Source organism: Festucalex cinctus, chromosome 4 (genome assembly GCF_051991245.1).
Source record: "Festucalex cinctus isolate MCC-2025b chromosome 4, RoL_Fcin_1.0, whole genome shotgun sequence".
Taxonomy (NCBI): Eukaryota; Metazoa; Chordata; class Actinopteri; order Syngnathiformes; family Syngnathidae; genus Festucalex; species Festucalex cinctus.
Window position 1 is genome coordinate 27,201,506 of NC_135414.1, and position 24,581 is coordinate 27,226,086.

The 24,581-nt window shown below is 40.5% G+C and overlaps 1 protein-coding gene and 2 long non-coding RNA genes across 6 annotated transcripts in view; 1 reads left to right on the forward strand and 2 right to left on the reverse strand.

The window, feature by feature from the left end:
- On the reverse strand, positions 1–2,052 carry LOC144017973 (uncharacterized). Its single transcript, XR_013283303.1, has 3 exons — positions 1,816–2,052; positions 1,389–1,512; positions 1–960 (listed from the first exon to the last, which is right to left on the reverse strand). It is a non-coding gene; the product is annotated as an uncharacterized LOC144017973 (long non-coding RNA).
- Positions 464–17,522, forward strand: rps6ka2 (ribosomal protein S6 kinase, polypeptide 2). Its single transcript, XM_077519999.1, has 22 exons — positions 464–937; positions 3,948–4,064; positions 4,398–4,479; positions 5,869–5,949; positions 6,166–6,245; positions 6,404–6,510; positions 7,255–7,292; positions 7,376–7,518; positions 7,937–8,007; positions 9,399–9,487; positions 9,972–10,036; positions 11,023–11,125; positions 11,232–11,377; positions 11,483–11,605; positions 12,639–12,728; positions 12,845–13,003; positions 13,497–13,658; positions 14,313–14,389; positions 14,479–14,596; positions 14,681–14,737; positions 15,371–15,451; positions 15,735–17,522. The coding sequence occupies exons 1-22, from the start codon at positions 833–835 to the stop codon at positions 15,882–15,884; spliced, it is 2,244 nt and encodes a 747-aa protein (XP_077376125.1). The 5' UTR covers positions 464–832; the 3' UTR covers positions 15,885–17,522.
- Positions 15,366–24,581, reverse strand: part of LOC144017972 (uncharacterized) — a 20,164-nt gene continuing 10,948 nt past the window's right edge. For 2 of the 4 annotated variants that reach the window (XR_013283301.1, XR_013283300.1), the window contains exons 2-5: positions 21,290–21,391; positions 18,686–18,780; positions 18,346–18,415; positions 15,366–15,866 (exon numbers count right to left, since the gene is read on the reverse strand). This is a non-coding gene — a long non-coding RNA (uncharacterized LOC144017972). Of the gene's footprint in view, positions 15,867–18,345; positions 18,416–18,659; positions 18,781–21,289; positions 21,392–24,581 lie in introns of all 4 variants that reach the window. The other 2 variants (XR_013283302.1, XR_013283299.1) reach the window with 2 other exon arrangements.

Genomic DNA, 24,581 nt, shown 5'->3' on the forward strand with positions numbered 1-24,581 from the left:
GTTGTTTTTTTACAGATGAGCTGCTGCTGCTCTGTTTTGTGGCAATGGTATTAACATTGTCAAATTAAAATGATGGATTGAGCTTTGGTCACTTGACCCAGGTAGAGTGCAGCATGCCTTCACACACAAACTCCCAGCCCAGGTTATATAACACTGCAGCTATGCGAAGCTGCTGATGTGACAGATCCGTGCACGCACACGCGCACTCCGCTCACACACACAACAGCGCTCCATAATTCAATCAATAACATTGATTTAAAAATCGATATCGTCATCATCAGCGTGTCACTATTGCTCTTCACTGGTTGTTCTGTTCCCCCCCCCCTGCCGATTTCGGAATCGATGCGTTTATAATGTATCCCTTCATCAGTATGAGGTTAAATGAGAAAAGGATGCAGGGGGGAGACAAACAAGGTGACACCACGTGATCTCGCCAGCTGTTGCTGCATGCTGCTGGGTGGAAGAAGAGGGGGAGCAGGAAGAGGAGGGGGAGAGGATCAACACACGCACACACGCGCACGCTTGGGGAAATTAATGTGAAGGCTGCTCATCGCACACTCGATTTTAACAGTTCGCCTCTTCTTCGCGCGCATACGCGACGATACGGACGCTGCGGGGTTAGCAACTCGTGTAGGCGAGGCGGCCAACGAGGGGCGCATATGGAAACGATGGCGACATTAATAAAACGCCACATCGACCGCGTCATCACGGCACGCGCGAAGGAATCGCTTGGCTATTAGACACAAATCCCGCTCGTTCGTGCGCGTTTACCTCCACGCGGAGACGAGATGTCCTTCACAAATGGGATCGATGCGCAGGGCTGATCGTTGCCATGGATACCAGCACGCGAAAATTCACAGTGAAGCGATGGTTTTCCATCTACCTGAAGAACAAGGCCGCCCGGAACAAGACCGCGACGGGGTTCTGTCAGCTGGAGGTGGGTCGACGTCACGTTTGGATCTGTCAGGTGCACTTAACGAGGTTTTAATTGGAAAACATCCCACAAATATGCATGCCAATTAAAACAGTGGCACCCATTGTTGGATTTGACGCTGAAACAGAAGCTACTGTGCAGTCGATTGTTTATTGTCCCTATGTAGCCTACTGATTTCCTGCTTTTTGTACATTCTAGGACTTTGTAACCATAAACATGACGAACTAAAGAGATATTTTGTGACAATGTAAACGAATTAGCAAAAGTTACTAAGCAGTGTTTGACAATTCAAAAACCTTTAGTTGTCTCTAAAACAACAACAAAAATATGTGCAATCCTACCACTGAAATTTGAATTTTGTTTGACCGTATAGCCCTCACGAGGTTTCAAATTTACATTCCGTACATGGGCCTATGTCTGCGTTTTCAAAAACTTCAAACTAGCACTGCAGTACCTTGGCTGTGTGACATTTGATTTGTTGTGGGTTGAAATGAAGGGTGAGGTCACTGCTGCTGCAGTGTCACCAATGTCGTTGCCTGTCCAGGGGGGGTCCAGGACACCTCAGCAGCAGGCCACTGCTTTGGTTGAGAGAGAGAGAGAGAGAGAGAAGCAGGCCTCTCGGAAATGCAATCAGACAGATGAGCAAACAAGCGGGCAGGCGGCTTGATAGATAAATGGATCCAGACAGATTGATTCAATGGATGCCACAGCAAGGGAGGTCTATTTATAGCCCAAAACAGATCAGAGCAGGACAGGGTGGCAGCATGCTGTCTAGCGGCTCACCTCGTATTTTGGTATATAAATAGATGAAAAACACGGGGTTGAATGCAATACCGTGCAAATGAAGCTCATGTTGTCAGGTTGTTGTTTTTTTATCTTACTTTTTGGCTTACCTGCCAGGCTGCCTGTCATGTCAGTAATATGATGCTTGGATGGATCATGTGCCTGCAAGAAAAGGCCAGAGTTACACATTTGCATTCATGAGGCCAATGCTGGAGTCATGGAGTTGTTTCTCCTCCGGATGACTCACCTTTACTGACCAGTTAGTGAATACCGAATGAATACTAATGACTCAACAAAAACACAACAGTCAATCGATGTAACTTTTATTTGTATAACTCCAAATGTTCTGTCTTTTAGTTATGTTTCCCTGCATTGTGGCCCCTTTGTGGTGCAGGGAGGTGCACATGCACCTTGGGGCAACTGCAATCAACTCTTGTTTCAAGGCTTCCCAGCATCGCAGCATGTTGCTGAATCGTTCTTTTGTCTCCGTTTGCCGTGTTCATTCTGGTTTGCTACAGTTTGGATACAATCTGGTCTCCTTGTTCCTGATGGAAAGTTTTCAGGAGCCACTTCTGTCTTGATGAGTCACTATTTGTTTGTACTTTGTAATTTATGCTTTTTGTCCATTCTGTTGTATGCTTTGGTAAATTACTTTTGTTCTGCTTATTTGTTTTGGTTAGATTTTTTTGGGCTTGACAGTATGCTTTTTTTTCTACCTATTTGGGAGCACTTTTTGTGCCCCTGTTTTTGCTCATTTGTATTTTACAATTTTGTTTGTTACTTCAGCTTGTCATAATAAACGCTAACAGTGGTATCGGTATCGGTGACTACTCACAAGTAACATGCCGATACCATTAATTACAACTCTAATATAGGATTTTGGATGCAGCATCTTGTGTCTTGCTCGTGCACGTCATTCACTGATATGTGACATGTTCACTGCATGCCGATCTAAGATATCTTATTGGCCCTTGAATGCTCTGAACCAGTGGCAGGACAGCTTTTTCATGTTGAGGAAGAAAAAGAACCTTAGGTATCGGTATGGTATCGGCCGATACTGCAAAGCTGGGTATCAGAATCAGTATCGGGGGCCAAAAATGGTATCGGAACAACACTAGTTTCTACCATTCATAAATAATAACATAACTGTTGGGGTTCATTTGAGTTGATTAGCAAACACAAACAAAACATAGGTTGGTTTGTGATTTTTCTTGAATTTTTGTTGTTTTTTGTATAACTGCTAACTTTTCAATTTCACTTCATAAATGCGCGTTACAATTACCATTCACGGCATACAAACAAAAAACATTCTAAAATAATGAAGCGCCACAGTGCCACGCTGCCGATTGTTACAATGCGTACTAAGAATGAGATTTAATATAAGTCCATCCATCCATTTTCTTGACCGCTTATTCCTCACAAGGGTTGCGGGGGTTTTAATATAAGTAAAACATCAAAATGGTTTCTCCCAATAAACAATTATGGTATAGTGCAGGTTGGCAGTTGATCATATGCTTGACTAAGCAGACTGAGTAGGCTGAAAAAAGGGCCCATCACATTATGCTTCATTGCCAGTGTCCTTTTGAGGCCAGTGACATTGATGCATAGATGTCAGCTTTCAGTTGGTAATGAAAAATGCAAATGTATATGCTGTATTTTATTGGGTGAATTTGATCACAGTGAAACTTACTGGTATTCTTAAAGTAGGACTTCAATATACTTTCTTACTCTTGAATAATTTTCTCTTTTAAATACATGTTTTTATGGGACACACTTCTTAACCCATTCCAACCCAAAAACGTGTAAATACGTTTTTAATACTTTGTCCTTCACTCCCAAAAACGTATTTACACGTTTTTGGGTTTGAATGAGTTAATGAATGGAGGAATTATCCAGGTTGGACCACTTTGGCTGCTACTTCATCTTTATTATTTCTCTTATCAAGACCATTTTGAAAATTCTACACTTCCCCTCTGGAACTTGCCGCTATGCACTGAGAACTGTTCCCAGTGCACAAATGAAGATCGCTAAAATGCATGGTTGAATGAGTTATGAAGAACACCCGAGCTCTGACCTTCAAGCGTCTTCGCAGTAAACTAAAAAAGCGATTAAACTCATGACCTCACAAATATTCTTCTGGATGAATAGACCAAAACTTTTCTTCAGTTTTCACCTGGAAAAACAGTAGTTGTAACTTTCTCTCTTTTTTTTTCTTTTTTTCCCCCTTCAGGATGACAGCATACTCAAGGAGATTGACATCAGCCACCATGTCAAAGAAGGCTTCGAGAAAGCTGACCCCTCTCAATTCCAGCTGCTCAAGGTGCTTGGACAGGGATCCTATGGAAAGGTACATCTTGAACATTTGTCTGATGATAAGCAGTTTACACTTGGCGCTCTCATTCAGATAATAATCCATGACAGCCGGCCAGATGTTAACTAACACATCTGCAGGCTTTCCACTTGCATGAGTGATCCAGTCGGTTGCAACTTGGAGGAAAGAAGCAACAATCTGGAATGGATACTATTGCTAGCACAAGCAGTATGATAACATGTTTTCACAAGGTCGCCAATTGAACAATGAGCCTGAGCCGAGAGTCGCCATAACCACATATGCTCCACCGTGCCATCAGTGATAATGTATTATTTGACAACACTGATGGGTGAACTCAATAATTTTCAGGTGTTTCTGGTGAGAAAGATCCGAGGTGTGGACAGAGGACAACTGTATGCGATGAAAGTCCTAAAGAAAGCCACACTTAAAGGTAGGTTTACAAATGGCTTCGAAAGTAATTTTAGTAATTTTAAATACAATAAGTGCTGAACAATAAGTGCAAAGACAATTAATTACTTAATTATTAGCTTTAATCTCTTTTTCCTTATTTTACTTTATTACCTGGATGTTATTTCGCAGCCTTCTTGCGTGAATTTGCCATCCGCCACTAAATACTGAGCTTCTTAACCCTTTTTTTTTTTTTTTTTTTTTTAAACCTCTAATGCATGCAGTTAGCTAGCGAGCTACAGTATGATAAACAAGTCATCTTCCCGGATTTGTGATGTGGGTTGTGTGTTGGGTTACACTATCTTTTGTGGTGAATTTGTTGGCCTAGCCAATCCGCGAGCATGCTAGCGGGCTCCCGTACTGGTGGACCACCATTGGGGCTAATCACCAACGCCTCATTCCGTCTACTGCGCTTGGCTCCACACGACACAGATACGTCAGGGAAAGTCCCTCCGTTTATTACGTTTGCTAGCCCACCAGCTAGCGAGTTCACTTAGCATGTTAGCGGCTAACTGAGGAGCAGACTGGCAACAGACTCGTCCAAAACATAAGCCGCCTTGCTTGGTGTTGCGTCAATGTGTGGTTCAGATAACAGAGACACTTCATGAAGTTGGCTGTTTAGTATCACATGCTATTCGGTGTAAAACTTACACTGATTTGAGCACATACTGTATGATCAAATATAATTTACTGACAGGCAAAGCTCAATAGGGACGTGTCTTCAGAACATTCAAGACTTTGGAACCTCATTGGGGGTTATTTTATTCATAAAAATTTGTCAGATTTGCTAACAACACTTCTGGGTGGTATGTCAAATGTTCAAGATATTTTATTTAATTTGACAAGGACTTTAAGTTAGATGAAAAGCAAAAAATATGAGCAACTCGTACAATCAGTGAAAGTATCCTACATGGTCGTCTACTTACTATCCAATTGCTAATGCGCTTTTAAAGAAAGAATGACAAATATTCATTGAATGATTGAGTATCCTTGGTTATCGGAACTCGGTGTGCCCGATACTTTCAAGGGGATTTGAGCAAATGAGGTTAGTTTGTACCTTTCATTGAGATAAACTGCTATTGAATGGGATTATTGTCAAAGAGGACAGAGTGTTTTTGTGAATGAATGAGCCTGAGTGAGTTGTCTTGTGTTGACTCGTTGTCTTTGCACTCCGTAATCCTCTTAACCTGCACCCCACTGAATTTAAGTGGTCTTGTCTTGAGACGCTTGCAGTGTGGTAACATTGCGGTTATATTTACCATGGCACAGCACGGGATGGCTCTAATCCTAATCGTTGTTTTTAATCAAATAAATGCAATTTCACTGTGCAAAAGACATTTGTTAGTTACATCTTTTTATATCTCCTTCCAAGTCCGGGACCGTGTGCGATCCAAGATGGAAAGAGACATTTTGGCAGAGGTCAACCACCCATTTATAGTGAAACTACATTACGGTAAGTCTGGCGAAATGTGCCCACCCACCTAATATATCAAAGTGATACGTGTTTTGTCATTACTTATAAAGCTATTTTACCATGCTGGAACATGTTCACTTTTTCACCTTTTCAACTCTAAATACGTGCTCAGAAATAACACAGTGATGATACTAAAGCCCTAACGCAGTTGTTAAGCCCCAATGTGTCATATCTGGTGTGTGCGTGTGTGTGTAGCCTTCCAGACGGAAGGGAAGCTCTATCTAATCCTAGACTTTCTCCGAGGGGGGGACCTTTTCACTCGTCTGTCGAAAGAGGTTAGTTTGTCGGCTTTAAACAATGTCAAACCTGTGCAGATCATCTTTTGCGGATAACGCTGACTTAAAGTTCAAAAGACCACTGTAGAATAGGTTCTTCCTCCTGCATTGGACATGTTTTGATGTATGTCTCTCTACATATATTTTTTTTCTTTTAGGTGATGTTTACGGAAGAAGATGTCAAGTTTTACCTGGCAGAACTGGCGTTGGCCTTGGACCACTTACACAGTTTGGGAATCATCTACAGGGACCTCAAACCTGAAAAGTACTAGCACACTTGGTTCCGGGGTTTTTTTTTTTTTTTTTTTTTTGCTGCCTCAGCCTATGGAGGGTGTGTTTATTGCCAGCTTAGTTTGATCGTATGTCAGCAAGAATTTTTCGATTTAGTGGTGGAATGTAATATTGGACACAGGATGCATATTAAATATGTGAGCGAAATTGTCACTCTGGATGACCAAAACTAAAGGCAGGTTTGACTACATTTGGTCATCAACTGTTTGGAAAAAATAAACATCAGTTAATTGTAATACTTCAATGATTGTTATTCAAATCCAATTTTTTAATAAATTGTGAGACTCTGTCTTTGTGTGTTCAGCGCTGACGTGTCATATTGAGCAGAAGGAGTTGCCATACCGATCAGAAATCAGCGTGGATGTAGTTTAACTTCCCATAGTTTGCTCGTCAGACCAAACTAGTTGTGCAGCTCTGCTGCTTTTACAGTATGGGTTGAACCGATTGGTTGACTGTAGTTAACAAGTTGACATTACTACTGCACAAAGTCGCCTAATTTAGTTCGAGACAAGTTCGAGGATGTGACAATAAAGCGACTTTCATCACGTTGTAGTCAACTACGAAAATATTTACATTCTGCCTCAATCTCTTCAAGGCATACTTGTTAATTCAACAAATAAATGGGAAGCGATCGATTCATTTAGGAGGGCTGTATCATTAGATCCCTCAGTCATTTATTTTTTTAAATTAATGTATCAATTTTGGTCTTTCTCGGCAGCATTCTTCTGGATGAAGAAGGCCATATAAAGATAACTGGTAAGTCCTGTACATCCAAGTGTACTTTACCTTGATTTTGTTTTTCTAATTTTCCTAAACATGGACTATTTCTCCGTCACCAGACTTTGGTTTGAGCAAGGAAGCCATCGACCATGACAAAAGAGCGTATTCCTTCTGTGGAACGATCGAGTATATGGCTCCAGAGGTGGTTAACAGGAGGGGGCATACACAAAGTGCAGATTGGTGGTCGTTTGGCGTACTAATGGTAAGATTTGTTTTCTCTTTTAACTTGCTGTTTTGGTGGCATAAAATATGCGTAATTGCCATATTTGTAAGATTATGTCCCGTCACTTTCAGTCATGATGCATCTGCTTGTTTGCCAGTCCGTGTGGCTTAGTTGACTAATTTTGGAAAGGAGGTTAACATTCGCTGACAGATGGCGGCCACATCAGGGCACGGGGCAAGGGTGTAATGTCACGAAAAAGTCTATTCAAGCATCGGAAAACCCTTACTGTCAAACATGCCAATTTGTAACATGAAACGGAGGGAGGAAATGTGAATTTCTTGCATTCAATATTTATTACAGAATACTGCATGAAGGTCCCTAATGTAGATTAAAGAAGAAATTTCAAGCACTTACCAAGTACAAATGGTTCTAAATCCTATTCTTGTCTGTCTTGCAGTTTGAGATGCTGACAGGATCGTTGCCATTCCAAGGAAAAGATCGGAAAGAAACAATGGCTCTTATCCTAAAGTAATATTAATTGAAATCATTTTAGTCATTGATTAAATGACTAGAACCCCCTCCCAAGCACGTTCCCCTTGTATTCATTTCATTACGGATGGGAGTAAATCAGTTGATTAACTGATTGTTAGTACCGTATTTTTTGGATTATACGTCGCTCCGGATTACAAGTCGAACCAGCCAAAAAATGCATAATTAAGAAGGAAAAAACATATATAAGTCGCACTGGACGTATAAGTCGCATTTTTGGGGGAAATTTATTTGGTAAAATACAACGCCAAAAACATACATGTCATCTTGAAAGACAATTGAAAATAAAAATAAAAGAGAGAACAACAGGCTGAATAAGCGTACGGTATATAACGTTACATGACTGACATGCCTGGTAATGTCAGTAATGACGTAACATATTAAGAGTTTCGAGCGAGCAGTGACGGGAGTCGGAGGCGGAGTGTTGAAGCACGGAGGCAAAGGCTGGCGTCTTAACAGCAACTCCCCACTCAGCTAGAAGCTAACAGGCTAACTCCCCTTTTCCACATAACAAAACCTTCCCACCCGGAACTCTCCCTTCGTCCCAACGTTCCGTGGGTGAAATAAGTTCCCATCACTACAAGTTATTCATATAACTTTAGCATAAAGAACATGCTAACAAGTTTACCAAACTATCAGTTTCACTCCAAAACACTAAATCCAATTAAATCTTCATCCTCGGTGTCACTTTTAAACAATTCCCCCAACTCGGGAGGTAGACGATGCAATGTTGAACTTATCAAGACAGGCCTAGAGCGCCCTCTTGCGGTTTAGTGTGAAAATAACATGTGAAATGATATAATAATGTGTTAATTTCACACATAAGTCGCGCCAGAGTATAAATCGCACCCCCGGCCAAACTATGAACAAAAACTGCGATTTATAATCCGAAAAATACGGTAAACCATGTGTTGTAACAGTAGAGACAAAATGAAGCGCACTCCTTGACTGCAAAACAAAAGCAGACTGATGCTGTTGAGTTGGTTTCAATTAGTTTGTTGCCTGAAGAAGAAACAGCAACATGACTTCATTTATGGAAAGTTGAGCTATGTCAGACCTCCACTATGGAAACTCCTCCAGGCAGCGTTACTCTGCCCTGGCATGGAAACAAGAAGAGCGATTCTCCCATTAGATTGGAAAATAATATATCTTTTTTTAAAATAACATATTGCATTTTATTTTTTCTTATAATTGATCAAGGTCAAATGTCCATCCCTTTGTTACCTCTTTTGGTAAACAAATCATTAGAGATCTTGTTTTTGTGCTAGTGTTGTGTTTTCTTTTGTATGCATGTTTGCCTTTTTTTTTTGACCAACTAACTAACTGACATGCATGCGTAAATAATTCAGTTTGTTTTTATATCTTTGAAGGGCCAAATTGGGGATGCCACAGTTCCTGAGTCCTGAGGTGCAGAGTTTATTAAGAGCGCTCTTCAAGAGGAACCCTGCTAACCGTCTAGGTACCGTGTACATTGAAATCATTTTAGACCTTATCATATAGTGTAAATTTAGTCTGTGATTGACTAGCAACCAGTCCAGAGTATAGTTAACCGTGAAAAGAATAAGCAGATAGAAAATATACAGTATTGATGTTTGAACACATTCGGCATGATCGTCCAGTTCTTTGGATAAACAAGCTCAGCAAGGGGTGTCAAATGAAATGGCTGATGATGGTTCAGCAATTCTGAAGGGCTTCAAAACCAACGAGTCAGCTAACGTTGATCCTTTCACACACACAGCATCAATGTGGGCGATTACGTTTCGCTTCATATTATATATTGCACAATTAATGGAGTTTTCCATAGCAGTAAATCGTCTGACTTTGAAAAGGAAGCGATGCAGCGAATTAAGTTGAAATAAACTGTGGATTGTGTGTTCAAATGTAAGAAGCAATTTTTGTGTGGGCACTGCAATCTTACCTTGATATCAATGTGTGATTCACAGGTGCAGGACCAGATGGAGTGGATGAATTAAAGAGTCATTGTTTTTTTGCATCCATCAACTGGAATGTGAGTGCAGAGACATTTTTTTTACAAGGCATACGTTTTTAATATTCCATGTTAAGACATGCAAACGTGTAAATCTGTATGATGACTTTGAAGAACAATGAACAGTGGCTTTAAAAAACATTTAGAAACATGCTACTGCTGACTGTTCCTGTTTTTTTTTGTCAACTCCTGCCTCTAATTTGTGCCATTTTCCAAATTATATTGTAACACACTCAGTAATCCTCTTAGCTTTAACAGCCATTCTAGTAGGATGTTTGATCATCTGTGAGCGAGGTTGTAACCTTGCAAATCTCACTCAATGATGCTGTGCAGTCACAATTAGCATCAGGAGATGGAAGATATTTTTATTTGATGCTGAAACGAGGGCGGCACAGCGGAGGAGTGGTTAGCACATCCGCCTCCCTGTTCTGAGGACTCAGGTTTGAGTCCAGGCTCTGGCCTCCTTGGGTGGAGTTTGCATGTTCTCCCCATGCCTGTGTGGGTCTTCTCCGGGTACTCCGGTCTCCTCCCACATTCCAAAGACATGCATGGCTAATTAACAGGTTAATTGGGCGCTCGGAATTGTCCATAGGTGTGCTTGTGTGCGTGGATAGTTGTTCGTCTGTGTGCCCTGCGATTGGCTGACAACCTGTCCAGCCTAGTGCCCAAAGCCAGCTGAGATAGGCTCCAGCACCCCCCGTGACCCTTGTGAGGAATAAGCGGTCAAGAAAATGGATGGATGGATGTTGAACGAGACCAAATAAATCAGGCAGGTTAGGCACTTATGCTCAGTAAGACGGTTTTTTTTTTTTTTTTTTTTAAATACTCCTGTTACAGTGACACCTAGAGGTCAAGTTAAGTATTACACTGAGATGTGAACAAAATGAAATGTATTTAAAAGTTACGATTTCATTTCTAGGTGAAATGTGTTTTGTTTTTTCAGCGGCAACAATGTTGACAAACATATTCTAATTCTAGTTATAATTCTAATTGAATTGTTGTTTTAGAAATTGTACAGGAAGGAAATTCGGCCACCCTTCAAACCAACAGTTGGAAGACCCGAGGATACTTTTCACTTCGACCCGGAGTTCACCTCTAGGACACCCACAGGTAGCAAAAACCAACACATACAATTTAATATGTGCATACTTACATTCTAAACCAAACGAGATCAAAATCAAGACGTCTGGTCGTGTTTACGTCTTTGCCAATCTAGACTCTCCTGGCATCCCACCCAGTGCAAACACGCACCAGCTGTTCCGCGGTTTCAGTTTTGTTGCCACTAGCCAGAGTCAGGAACCAAGTGTGGCCAACGTTTTGCCATCCCGCCAGGAGGGGAATACCATCAATCCGATTGCACAGGTACACAATGCGTTAAAAAAAAATAAAATAAAATAAAATTATACCGCACCACGACACTCTCAACCTCTGAGATTAATACAAATGATCGCGTATGTGTGTTTGTAGCACCTCCGCGGTGACGTGTCCTTCAGTGACATTTATGAGCTAAAGGACGAAGTGGGCCAGGCACTCAACTCAGTCTACAAGAGATGTCTTCATAGAGTGACTGCTGTGGAATATTCGGTGAAGGTAAGCATCTACAGTGGAACCAATTTGACATTGTTTGACTTTGTCAAGCAATTATGTATAATAGTTATTTTACCGTTTTTTTTTGTTTTTTTTGTTTTTTTTTGTTTGCTTGTTTGTTTTTGTTCTTATTAGACACTTGTTAAAGGTGACAAGGCAGAGAGTTTGCCCACAAGAGGTGGCCCACAGCCCTGTCCTACTAGAATAGACCCGCCCTTGCCCTGAGCAGATCATTCCATCCAGAAACAAAGCAAGAGTAATCTGTAATAACATAAGATTATACTTTTTAAAGCAGTGTTTACTTGAGGATCTTAGTTAATCATTAATGTGATATTTTCACAAATCAGACCTTGATATAAACAGCAGAAAGTAGAGAAAAACATGTCTCTTCTGAAACTTCTGAAAGTTCGCTGCTCAAACGTCAAATGCTGCTGTACGAGTCAGAATATGACAATTTTCAGGAACAAAAATACATTTGCCTTGAAAGTCACATAAAAAAAATCTTATTTTGTAACACAAATTCCAAATGATGGATCGATGAGAAACGGCAACAACGTTAAAACTGAGTTGTTGTTGTTGTTGTTGTTTTTTCGTTTTGTGTCTTTGTTTTTTTCTTTTTTGATTTTATAAATCATACTCAATTGGATTTCGACCTTGTATTTTACCTAAAAGTTACAACCTAACTGTACTAAACAAAGTAAAACAGTACTGTACTGTATAAAAAAAAAAAAAAAATAATAATAATAATAATAATAATAATAATAATAATAATACGTCAAGTACAAGTTCCATTATGTCTTTCACTGACCACTAGAGGGTGCCCGAATACCACTACTGTAGTGGTAAGCAAACTTGGAGAATCACTGAGTTCGTGAGGCTGTTTGTTTTTTTTGTTTTTTTGTTTTTTAATATGGCCTGCTACAACCACAATAAGCATATTTTGTATTACATTTAAACAAAACAGCATCTGTTGTCTATATTATTTGAGTCAAATGTGCCTTTCATGGACGAGCTGATGAGTGCATATGATCTGCAGATTATTGACAGAGGAAGGAAAGATCCATCAGAAGAGATTGAGATTCTATTAAGATATGGACAGCATCCCAATATCAACACATTAAAGGACGTAAGTCAAACATTCTTTAACGATGAAAAGAATCTAAATTGACACAGCCTGTGATTCACTTTTGCAATTTTTTTTTAGTCACATCTGTATATATTTGCATGTGCACCCTTCTTTAGGTGTTTGATGATGGCCAGTGTGTGTACCTGGTTCAGAATTTGCTGAGAGGAGGTGAGCTGCTCGACAGAGTGTTGACCGTGCCAAATTTCATCGAGAAAGATGCATCCGACATCATCTGCACACTGACCAAGACTGTGGAGTATTTACATTCACAGGGGGTAAGATTCAAGTGGAAGTCAATCGAAAACACTTCTTGACAATAATATGTTATATGTGACCTCACTAGTCTAAACATGACATTCTGATTGATATTACATTCGTGGAATATGAGTTGTGAAGCAAAATCCAGCCATTTTTATCCATCTTAGGGGGGCGGCCATTTTGCCACTTGCTGTCGACTGAAGATGACATCACAGTTGCTCAGGTCTCAGGTAACAACCAATCACAGCGCAGCTTCAGAAAACAGGTGAGCTGTGATTGGTGATGTGGCTGTGATGTCATCTTCAATCGACAGTAAGTGACAAAATGGCCGCCCCCGGAGATGGATAAAAACGGCTGCATTTTGCTTCATAAATCAGATTCCATAAATGTAATATTGATTCAAATGTCCTATTTAGACTAGTGGGGCTGCATAAAACGTGTTTTAGATCACCACAGACGCTTAAAAAAAATAAAATAAATAACACGTAAACAATTCTATGCCTTTTTCAGGTCGTGCACCGGGACCTGAAACCCAGCAACATTCGCTACTGTGACGACAGAGGACTCCCAGAATGCATCAGGATATGCGATTTCGGTTTTGCCAAACAGCTGAGGGCTGAAAATGGCTTACTGATGACCCCATGTTACACAGCAACATTCATGGCACCAGAGGTAAAATTACATAAATCGCCCGTGATCAGCATTCTCTTTATGAAAAGTATATTTACAAAAACTTTGCAAAAAGCTTTCCCAGAAAATCTGAATCTGTTATCACTGTAAAGATGATACTGTTATCATATTATTAAACCCTATGGATTAGAATGGGATGTGCCACAGCCAGTCAGCCACGCCCACCTCTGCCAGTCAGCCACGCCCAACTTTTCAGGCTCTCCTGATGACTCACTCATTGCGTGTTGTCACGAAGTGTGTATAGAAGCCAAGTACAGTGCACCAACCACAGACATAATTGGAAATGACTTTGAATATCAACTGTGACAAATCCAGTGACTAGTGATGGACAATTAAACACTTGATATTTTTGACTCATCCAGAATGGTTCTACTGGTTGAAAGATGCAGTGGAAATGTAATCAATTTCAATTGCACTAGCCTTTAAAGCAAGAGCGCCATCTAGAGGATTTTTATTAAGTTTGCGCTGTATTCCGCCCCTTGACGCAGTCAGTCCATTATTGAGATTTCTCCCAGCCAGCTTCTATGTGTTATTAGTGTTTGAATGTGTGGCCTATAAAGACAAATTAAACACTTGGGATTGTTGCCCTTTGTGTGTGTGTGTGTGTGTGTTTTATTGTTTTTTTTTTCTGTGCAGGTTCTAAAAAAGCAGGGTTATGATGCTGCATGTGACATTTGGAGCTTGGGAATCCTGCTGTACACCATGATCGCTGGGTAAGCTTCTAGTGACTGTATATAGGCTTTATATGTGTGGTCATATTGTTTTGTTTTGTTTTTAAAACACTCTCCTGCTTACCCTTAAGTTTCAGTCCATTTGCTAGCAGTCCCGAAGACTCAGCAGAGGAAATTCTAGCTCAAATCGGTTGTGGTAAATTTATTATCAGTGGAGGGAACTGGGACCTGGTGTCAGACGCTGCCAAGGTTCGCCGGACATATATTATAAATACTGCTTCTATTTAGTGGTTCAGTCCAGCATAACAGGGCATGTGTCTGTGTATGTAACAGGATATTGTGACCAAGATGCTACATGTGGACCCCCATCAGCGCCTGACTGCCCCCCAGGTACTTATTATAATTTATAGCCTCCACTACCATCAAATACAATCTAATATAACTAGACTAAGTGCAATTTCTGGAGAAATTGCGTGGGAATGCTAAAAGCTGAATGCTAAGATTTGAATGCATGTGGAATGCTTATGAAGTACATTGGTAGATAAATTATGAAATAATGACATCCTGGTTACTGGAGAATGCACTTTACCAACTGTGCCAACGAGCAGTATCAAACACCTGGTAACAATGATAAGTTATACGTATGGAAGTGGGTGTGGAAAGTGATATTCAGAAAAAGTTCAACGTCTATCCCATTGAAAATTTATGGGGAAAAGTTGATATTTAACGTTAAATTGTGCGGATACTGTAAGTAATGTGGAATCAGACGATATAAACCTTGGGAGGCGTGAATTTTTTAAACAAATTGAAATTTGAACAGTGTAAATCGGAAGTATTATGTGGGAGTTGTTACATGGCAAAAAAAAGTGTGGAGAATAAAAATCACAATAACATATGTGGGAATGCTTCAGCATTCCCACATATGTTATTGTGATCAATGTAATTTAATAACTTACTCTATATGTAAATTATGATTCATCTTTGTTAGTGCCCTTACGATATGACGTGTTTTGTTCTTTTTAGATCCTTCGCCATCCCTGGATTGTAGGGAGAGACCAGCTCTCCGATAGAGTCCTCACGAGACAAGATATGCTCACTGTCAAGGTAGGTCATATTTTGTGTACTCTAATTCTTACCTATAGTAACAGGCAAGATCCAAGTTAGACAATACCAGTCCAACAGTTTTTAGTGTCAGTATGCTAATTTAATGGCAAATACACTTCTATGTTTTGCTCATAAATGTGTAAATCTGACTGTACTTCAGTAACAATTGATGTCTTCCGCATATGTGTCATTCTCATTGTGTCCATTAGATGGCAATGTTTACCGTTTTATTGAGTTGATGGTGTTTTTTTTTTTTTAAACGTGGTTGCTTTCTGTCCACCAGGGGGCGCTGTCCGCCACCTATTCGGCCTTGAGGCGCTGCACTCCAGCACCCGTCCTAGAACCTGTTCAGTCCTCCAGCTTGGCCCAGCGGAGAGAAATGAAGAAAGTTGGGAGCACTGCCAGTAATTCAGATCTTAAAGAAAAGGGGTAGACAAAGCAGACTTAATACTTTTTATAATAAAAGACATACTCTCATTCACGCTTGCCTCTGGAATTAGATATCTAGAATTCTGGTTCCTGATACGAAAGTTGGAGTGGCCTTTGTCATATGCACTGGTTTGTGCACACACTGGGCTCTTCATAAGGTACAAATGCACAATGTAATGCACTGCATCATACTGAGAGATGTTTCAAATATTTTGGGTACCTTATAGCTACAGTACACTGTATGACAGTGGATGAAATTATGTAGAAATGGGTTTGACAACATTAACAAACCAGCTCTAAAATACACATTTCCATGTACACATCTTCAACGTGAATGTTTTGTTATTGTTTTATTCGGTCTTGTATGGCTCAGTATTAAACCCGTAGTGAGATGCAGCTTATTTTTCATCCATATAATCAAGTTCAGCAGCTGACCTGACCCGGTAGAGGTAAAAACCAACAAAAAGTACTCAGCTTTATTCTTATTTACTCATACTTTGCATCGTTAAATGTATATATTCCAAAGTGGACTGAGTTAACGACACCAGCGTAGTCGCAAAAAGCTCAAATCATTTGATGGCATGTGTTTGTGGTTGTCCTCGTTTTAGCTGCAGCTTTAGGACCCTTACAATACAAAACAAAACGTAGTTCCAAGTAGCCACTACTGTTAATGGACCAGCTAGCTGTGAAGATATTACATGAATCCAACTGTGTCGTGTTCCTTTATGACATTTGTTATTCGGCTTACATGTAGTCAGCATGGCTCTACAGCGAACGCCGCACCCGTAGCAAACCTTTTGAAAATGAATAAACCTGCAATTATTCTGTGTGTGTGATCAGCTGTAGTTGCCATTCACGCTCGTGTTTGCTCGTAGCTTTGAAAGATTGGTGTCCGAGATTTGGATATAAAGCTCCTAAGTGCTGCGGAACTGCGTGTAAATGACGTTGACGCGATCACAAATACGAGGTAAGATTGAAGCCGTTTTTCGCAAATGAGTAGCACCCTTTGCTGTGCAGTGTGTTAATAGAAATTTAGTTTAAGACGCGTATGATATAAATAATCTCTTCATGTGTAATCAATTACAATAGTAGCGATTAGATTAAGCAATGCTGTTGCGAGACATGTTATTACAGATACACCTGCACAATCTACGACTTAAAAAAAAAAAAAAAAAAAAAATGGACCCGCAATTTTATTTTTCAAATTGCCAAATACAATAATGGTCAATATTATTTACCACTCTTGAACTGGATGTCATTAAAATGTGCTTAGTGACTAATCTGACTGAATCAATTTGCACTGCACAGTTGAGTCAGGTAAGCGTGAAGTCAATTATGATTGATATGTTTGTGTTTGATTGGTCCAAACATGTTTGAGGTAATACTGTAAATATTGTTCCTTTATTGAGGACTGCACATACTGTTGCACTGAATCACCAGGACGAGGTTCAATTGTGTATAATGTATAGGAAGGAGCAACCTTTGCAATTGTAAATATTGCATGTGCAGAGTGTACAGTATATATTATTATGTATCATTCATCCGTTTATGGGTGTAGATACTGTCTATACCAGGCTAATCATCTGAATGGTTGGTTCATATGCCAAAGTTTTACAAATAAAAGAGAAGATTACAAACAGTAGTATTTGTCTTAACTGTGTACCGTGTGGCTTCATGTGTTTGTATGATGAGTGCAACACAGCTAATGTGAAAATGGACACTGAATTGTTTCAATTAAATTATAACAATTGAACGTCCACTCTCCATTATGCTGTATGTCCTTTGATTATTTGAGTAAGTTAAGTTCTTCGCTGGTGCATCTTGAACATAATAATTTACAACAATATTTGTTATAACCTAGGGAAGCACTTGTGGGGAGTTAGGGGAAAACCCTAATTTTTTTTCTGACATTTATTATTTTATTTTTTGTGCATATTTTTGTTTTTAAATTATTATTTTTTTTATTTTCTGTCATTAAAAACAAATTATTCTGAGAATCAAACAGATTACCTGTTTTTTGTTGTTTTATAATTTTCTTCTGTTTTGTAATTTACTTATTTAATATTTTTTCTGATTTAAAAAACTATATTTTTTCTCAGTTTTATGGAATTTGTTTTGGAATATTAGGTATTATGGAATTTTTTTTTCTATTTTTCAGAAAACAGAAAAAAATTCTGAAAAACAGAAAAAAATAATTTGAGTCAACAGACTAAAAAATGTTTTAACAATAAATACATACATACATAACAATAAAATAAAATTGGCCAGATAACTTGAACCTGATGAGAATGGAATTTGCCATCCTGACAAGCTGCAACGTTTCTGTGTCGAATTTATTTCAGACGACTTTTGACACATCAGGAAAAAAAAAAAAAAAAAAAAAAAGTACAAAATTACACTGAACCTTCTGTGATGCACTGAGCATGCCCAGTTGTGTTCTGGGGCTGCTTTGGTACAATGTGTACCTTCAATCCGTGCAGGTCTCAGCAGAAGGGTCTTGGCCGGGCCTTCCAACAGGTTAGTGAACCAAAACATCTACAAAACACACAATAATAGTTTAAGAACATAACACTGGATTATTCGAAATCCTATTGCACTTTTGTCGACAAATCTGAAACAATTTACTCATGAGAAGTGGGTCACAATAGGCTGGTGGACTCATTGAAAGTAAAAGTTGTGTAAATTACGCACCAAATAATTTCATTAACCACAAAAGAAGCAAAGCCTACATTTTGATTTATTATTACTTTTAAAGGCTCTCCCCTAATAAATGTCTTACCCCAAGAATATGAGGAAATAACTTGCCATGTTTGGCACCTTTCAACATGTGAAGCAACAAGATGGCAGCTAGTAACACCCTTGCGCCCTCATTTCCTTGCAGAAGTTCTTTCTTCAAGATCCTTTTAAAAAAAAAAAAAAAAAGAAGAAGAAGAAAGTCTTTAATTTGTATCAAGCACCAGGCTCACACTTGCTCCCATAAAAGCTTTTAGCGGGCTCGGAGCTGATGTGGCAGGTGGGTGTGGCTGGCTCATCAGGCCTGACATTTAAGTGCAGTAGTGCTCCAAGCAAACGGGAGTGGAGGATATGAGCAGATAGAGATGACAAGCCCCCCTGCGAGGATGATTGCAGTGGAGTGACAAGGGGAGAGCAAACAACAGAAGGTGTCGTCAGGCGAGGGAATGAAAGGCAAAAGAAGGGAAAAGGAGCTTGGGAGGGAAAAACAAAAACTTTCAACCAGCAATTATTAGTCCAAGTCCTTTCATATTCTCGATGTTAATTCCATATTTATCTGACTGAATCTGTTTAAAAGGATCCCTATCCTCCACTTAACTAATTTTCTCCCAATAACGTGTAAATACGTTTTTTTTATGTTTTAAGTGTCCAAAAGACGTATTTATACGTTTGGTGGTTTGTTTGTTTGTTTGTTTTTTTGTTTGTTTTTTTATGCCAAAGTATACAGAAGGCTTTGATGCAGCCTCTCAACTGCAAAGAACGGTTGCAGAAATGGTAGTTATTACACAAATGGCCAGCAGGTGGAAGCAGAGCAAAGGAGATCAACCAGGGCCATGTCGAAAAAAAGCTCAATTACTTACAATTTTGAATAGATTTGTGAAAACTGATTAAACTTAGCTCTCCTCTAATGCTAATTGCTGCAAAACGAAAACCGATAGAAACATACTTTTTTTTTCTGATGAAAGAAGAGACTTTAATTTTTCTTTTGATAGGTTCCACGCCTTTATAGCAATAGAACACAATATTCTGTGGGCCTTGCAAAATCAGTCAAAATCCAGTAAAGCAGCCGGGAGCGAACGGGATTGCTTTTGTGAAAATGGCTGGGAGTGAATGAGTTAATATTAATTTATTCAAAAACTGACTTTTCTTCCTCTTTGTTTGTCCTTTGCTTAACATTCTAGTTAGAGTCCGGACACTTACACATTCTGACAGGGATCGAGATCCCACCACCTATGGCAGTGGATACATACACACACACACACACACACACAGAGAAAGATTGCCACAGACATCCCGTGGCACTAAAGTCAGACCAGCCACTCGGACATTCACCGAATCAGACGTACAAATCTGCAACAGACGGCCGGTGACAAAGAGATTATCACCGTGACAGGAGAAGTGTGTGCAGCTGTGGGTGGTGGCGGAGTGTACGGCAGGCGGTTGGGTGCACGGGTGGTCGTGGGGAACCTTAACTCTTCCCTTACATTGGACTCTTCCTTCACAACCAGACCACAGCCAAAGTTGTTGAAACTGTCATGTTTTGGTTCCATGTGGTTAGGTTTTGTTTGGTTTTGGGTGTTTGTAGTGTTTTGTCCTGAGTTCTCCCCGTGTCTCGTTATCGTTAATCTTGTTCACCTGCGTGTCTTCCCTTCCCAGTATGTGTGACCTATCAGTGCCCTCAGCCGATTGTGTTTCCCAGTTGTGTCTTGTCTTGTCCTTGTGTGGTGTGCTGTGCTTTGTTGATAACGTTTGCCGTCGAGTCAAGTTTCTTCACGTCTGGTCAAGTTTCTCCACGTCTGGTCAAGTGTCTCCCGCACGTCCAAGCCAAGTGTCTCCCTCAGGTCCTGCCAAGTCTCCCCTGTCCTGACAAGTTTGTCCTGCCAAGTCTGTCCATGTCTGTCCGCGTCCTACCAAGTCTGTCCACTTCTGTCCACGTCCTGCCAAGTCTGTCCTGCCAAGTCTGTCCACGTCTGTCCACGTTCTGCCAAGTCTGTCCACGTCCTGCCAAGTCTGTCCTGCCAAGTCTGTCCACGTTCAGCCAAGTCTGTCCTGCCAAGTCTGTCCACGTCCTGCCAAGTCTGTCCTGCCAAGTCTGTCCACGTTCAGCCAAGTCTGTCCTGCCAAGTCTGTCCACGTTCTGCCAAGTCTGTCCACGTTCAGTCCAGTCATGGCAACCAGTCTGCTCACGTTCCGTCCTGTCCTGTCCGTCACCATCTTTGTTGTCAATAAAGTTCCTCACATTGTCCTTCTTGTCTGTCTCCCTGCCTTGTTCCTCCACCTTTGGGTCCATCTCCCCTCATCCACTCACTTCAGAAAACCTGACAAAAACAAGCTGAGACGCATAAGTACATCGGAAAGTACAGTTTTGCCTTCACTAATATAATAATGCTCTGTTTTGATTTAAAAACAATATTGAAATTGTTTACAGACTGAAGTGGTTAGCATATACAAACCGCAGTTCAAGCACATTAGATTCATTGAAGATTCTAAATTGTCAACAGGTGTGAATGTGAATCTTAACGGTGTCCTGCAACTGGCTGGGGAGAAATCAGTTAGGATAGGCTCCAGCACACCTGAAAACGGATGGATGGTTTTTCTTAATGTTTCATATTTCTGCACAAAGTGCCTCAGTAATGATGATATTATCTTATAGCCCAAACACACACAAGCACTCACCAGTCAGAGGATAAGTGACGCTGTGCAGAAAGTCAATTAATCTTTTCGGTGGTCAGCCCCCCTCACCCTTCCTCTACCCTGCTTAAAAGCTTCATTTGCCACCTATGGAGAACAGATACAAACACCATTAGTGAGATGATGGCAGTATGGGGAAAGGAGCATCTCACAGTTGGATGGTCTCAGATAGTATAAGCACACACACACACGCGCATGTCCTCAAAAAGTGTCTGCGCAAAAATAGGCGACAGCATCTTCCGCGTGGGTGACCTCAAAAAGGTTCTGACTTGATTATAAAAGGTGTGCAAACTTTAAAAGCGGAAGTCTGCTTGGAAGCTCTCTGAGGGGTGGCAGAAAGGTGGGCTTAAGTTTAGATTCGGAGTCGAGTGATGAGCTTTTATACGGGGAGACCATTATTTCCATATCCGACCCCCGCCCCCCGTCACCCCCAAACCGCTGCATGTGTCACATGCGACCCCGGCTAGATAAATGGCACTCATGTGTATTTACGTGCACACGTTTGGGCGTGTGAAATGCCAGTGAGCATACAGGCTCTGCTTGACTGAGCTCGGCTGGCTATCGGAGCACAATTGGGGGTCTCGCTGTGTGAAAGAGGTCAACACCCCACACACACACTCACAGTGGAACCAATAAGGAAGTTTGGATGAACACGCATGAACCCTATAATATAATCATAGGATATGCAAATGAATGTTCCTAGCGGGAAGATCCTACCATTGATTGCAGTATTTGTCTGCTTGTCGCTTGACATTTCAATTCCGGACTGTTGGCAAGTTTTAAAGTTGTGCACAAACAATGTATGCGCAAAGGTTTCTGGTGTCCCTGCTGTTGTCAACGCAGGGAGCTTCACTTGGGTTAACAAAGTTGTGGCTGGAAGAAGGTCAAACTGGAGTGGTGGGCAGCGGGGGCACAAGTACCCCGGGCTGGAAACATCAAGGGCTGGCCCAAAACACGAATACTATTTGTTTGCATGAAAATTTTATACAGTACAATGGGGGTGGTGTTCAAAAATCATGATCAAACAATGTATACAATTGTACAATCTGGTATTTGACCAATTCTGAGGAGGAAATGCACCTCTAAAGTTGAAACAACACTTCTGACTCCAAAAAGTTGTGTGTTCTTAGCGGTGTTTTTGGTAACACTTATTGGCAAACAGAAAGTGGCATTCACATGAATTCCAAGATTTTTAAGACTACCCACAAAGTCCTCACTTTATGTCACAGTTCAGGTGACATTTAAAAGGCAACAACAATCCTTACCATATCATTATACATAATACAAAACAACTCTAAACTGGCTAGCAATTGTAACTGTTATCCGAGTGAGAAGAAGGAACGGATAGAAATGACCTGATGTAGAAAACATCGTTAAAACAAACACCTTATTCGATGTGTTTGATAAATTAACACACCCAGAATATACATTTAGAAATAAAATTCCTCCTGTATGTATAGATGTCCACAAAGCAAATATAAATGTGACATGACTTAGCAAATCTGCGTTATCAACATATCAGACAGGAAATTTTAGCACGATTACCACAAGCGATGAGGCAGAGCTCCTTCGCACAAATGTTACTTTTCATACAGAGCTGATAAGTTTTACCATTAGACTTGTAGCAGTTAGCAAGTAGCAACCAACAAACCCCTAAAGCTAAACAAGCTAAAAGGATAACTTCATCTCCACCTGGCAGTGGGTACAATAAAAATTACATTGAGTACCCGTTTTAATAACGCTAGAGCTGGCTAGCTATCGAAACAAAATGTTACTATACCTTTGCTAATCTTATGAACTGACTCAGATTATGCTGAATTAGCTAATATCTTAAAAATGGAAAAATGCACATTACTTGAATGTAACTTTTGAGATTTGATGCTGGATACGTAGTTTTTAGGCTGACAAAAGTAATATTTCGTTTTGGAGCTAGCTTGATATCAATTGACTTTACGTCTCCGTATTTACGTCTTCTTTAAGTCACGCGTCGTCATCCATGACACAGCAAGCAGTCGAAAGTAGGACGACAAATATGTTTTCAACGGCACGTTTGCAGTACAAGCTCACGTGAAATACAGATACTTCAAAAATCTACCTCAGGACAGAAACAAAGTATTTGTACTACACTACGTCCCTGTAACCACTGTGTGGGAAGATGGATGAGGTTGAAGCGTGCGTTTGCTGGTTTGCTCTCATGATGTGTAAACAAACATTTTGTCCCAGTTAGCTGGGTCCCAGTCGGACCAAACATTTTTGGCATCGGTCCATTGATGCTGGTGGTGCGTGCGTTTGGGCCACAGCGGTAAACATACTGTACGGAAGCATATTGTACATGGAGTAGGCTGGCATATGTTTGCGCCGCCGCCAGGGGGAATAGCGTTCTGCTGCTGACACTGGGCCCCGTTTGCCTGGTGTGCCCCTTTCTGCACCAGTAGAGCTGGCACGGGCTGCTGCCTCTGCCCGGCCCTCTCGCAGGGCGCCAGCTGGGCGCAACCAGGAGAGGCCCTGCTGAGAGTGAGGATGCAGGTCAGCTGTGACGGCGGGACACGTGCAGAAGGACAGAGGTTTGCACCTCAGTTGAAAGGTGTAGCAAGATGTCGCGAGAAGATCTATCCCAGCTGAGTTAGCGTAAGAGGTGGGATGCAATCTGGCCTGATCACCAGTCAATCACAGAGCTGACACATACTGAAGATACAGACGGGGATGTCACAGTGGATTTGGCAAAACATCATTGTTTGTTTGTTTGTTTGTTTGTTTGTTTGTTTGTTTTACTTGAAAGTTATTTTTTATCATTAATCTTGAAAAAAAAGAGAAACCTTTTCAATAAGCAAAAGTTAACATAAAATTAATTAACTAATTAATCAATCACAAAAAATTATCGCATTAATCATGTATTACCGCAGATCAATCACACTATTAATTTTGAACCTTTGACATAGTTCCAAAAACAACTGGAAGATCCATTTTTAAAGACTCAAAACAAAACATGACAAACTTAATTCTTCACTTGTCAGACTCATCATTCAAACGGCAACTGGAGCATTTTTCATTGGCCCATTCTATGCATATGTGACAACTAACCCCAACAAGACCAAGTCATATTGCTCCAAACTACCATTTTAGCTAATACTAGCTCTATAGTTAAAAGTTATCTTAAAACAAAGCAAGCTAGGTTTCTTTGGCCGAATTATTTGCCTCTGGTTAGCAACAAAAGTTAAAAAGAAGGAACTGGACAACAGGCAAAAAAACAAAGGTAACAATATAGCAGTCCATCATC

Excerpts from the sequence above, each read along its gene's own strand:
- rps6ka2 (XM_077519999.1), top strand. The coding sequence starts at position 833 with ATGGATACCAGCACGCGAAAATTCACAGTGAAGCGATGGTTTTCCATC. Across the intron at positions 10,037-11,022 it reads TTGCATCCATCAACTGGAAT|AAATTGTACAGGAAGGAAAT; the intron begins GTGAGTGCAGAG and ends TTGTTGTTTTAG. Across the intron at positions 11,378-11,482 it reads CCATCAATCCGATTGCACAG|CACCTCCGCGGTGACGTGTC; the intron begins GTACACAATGCG and ends GTGTGTTTGTAG.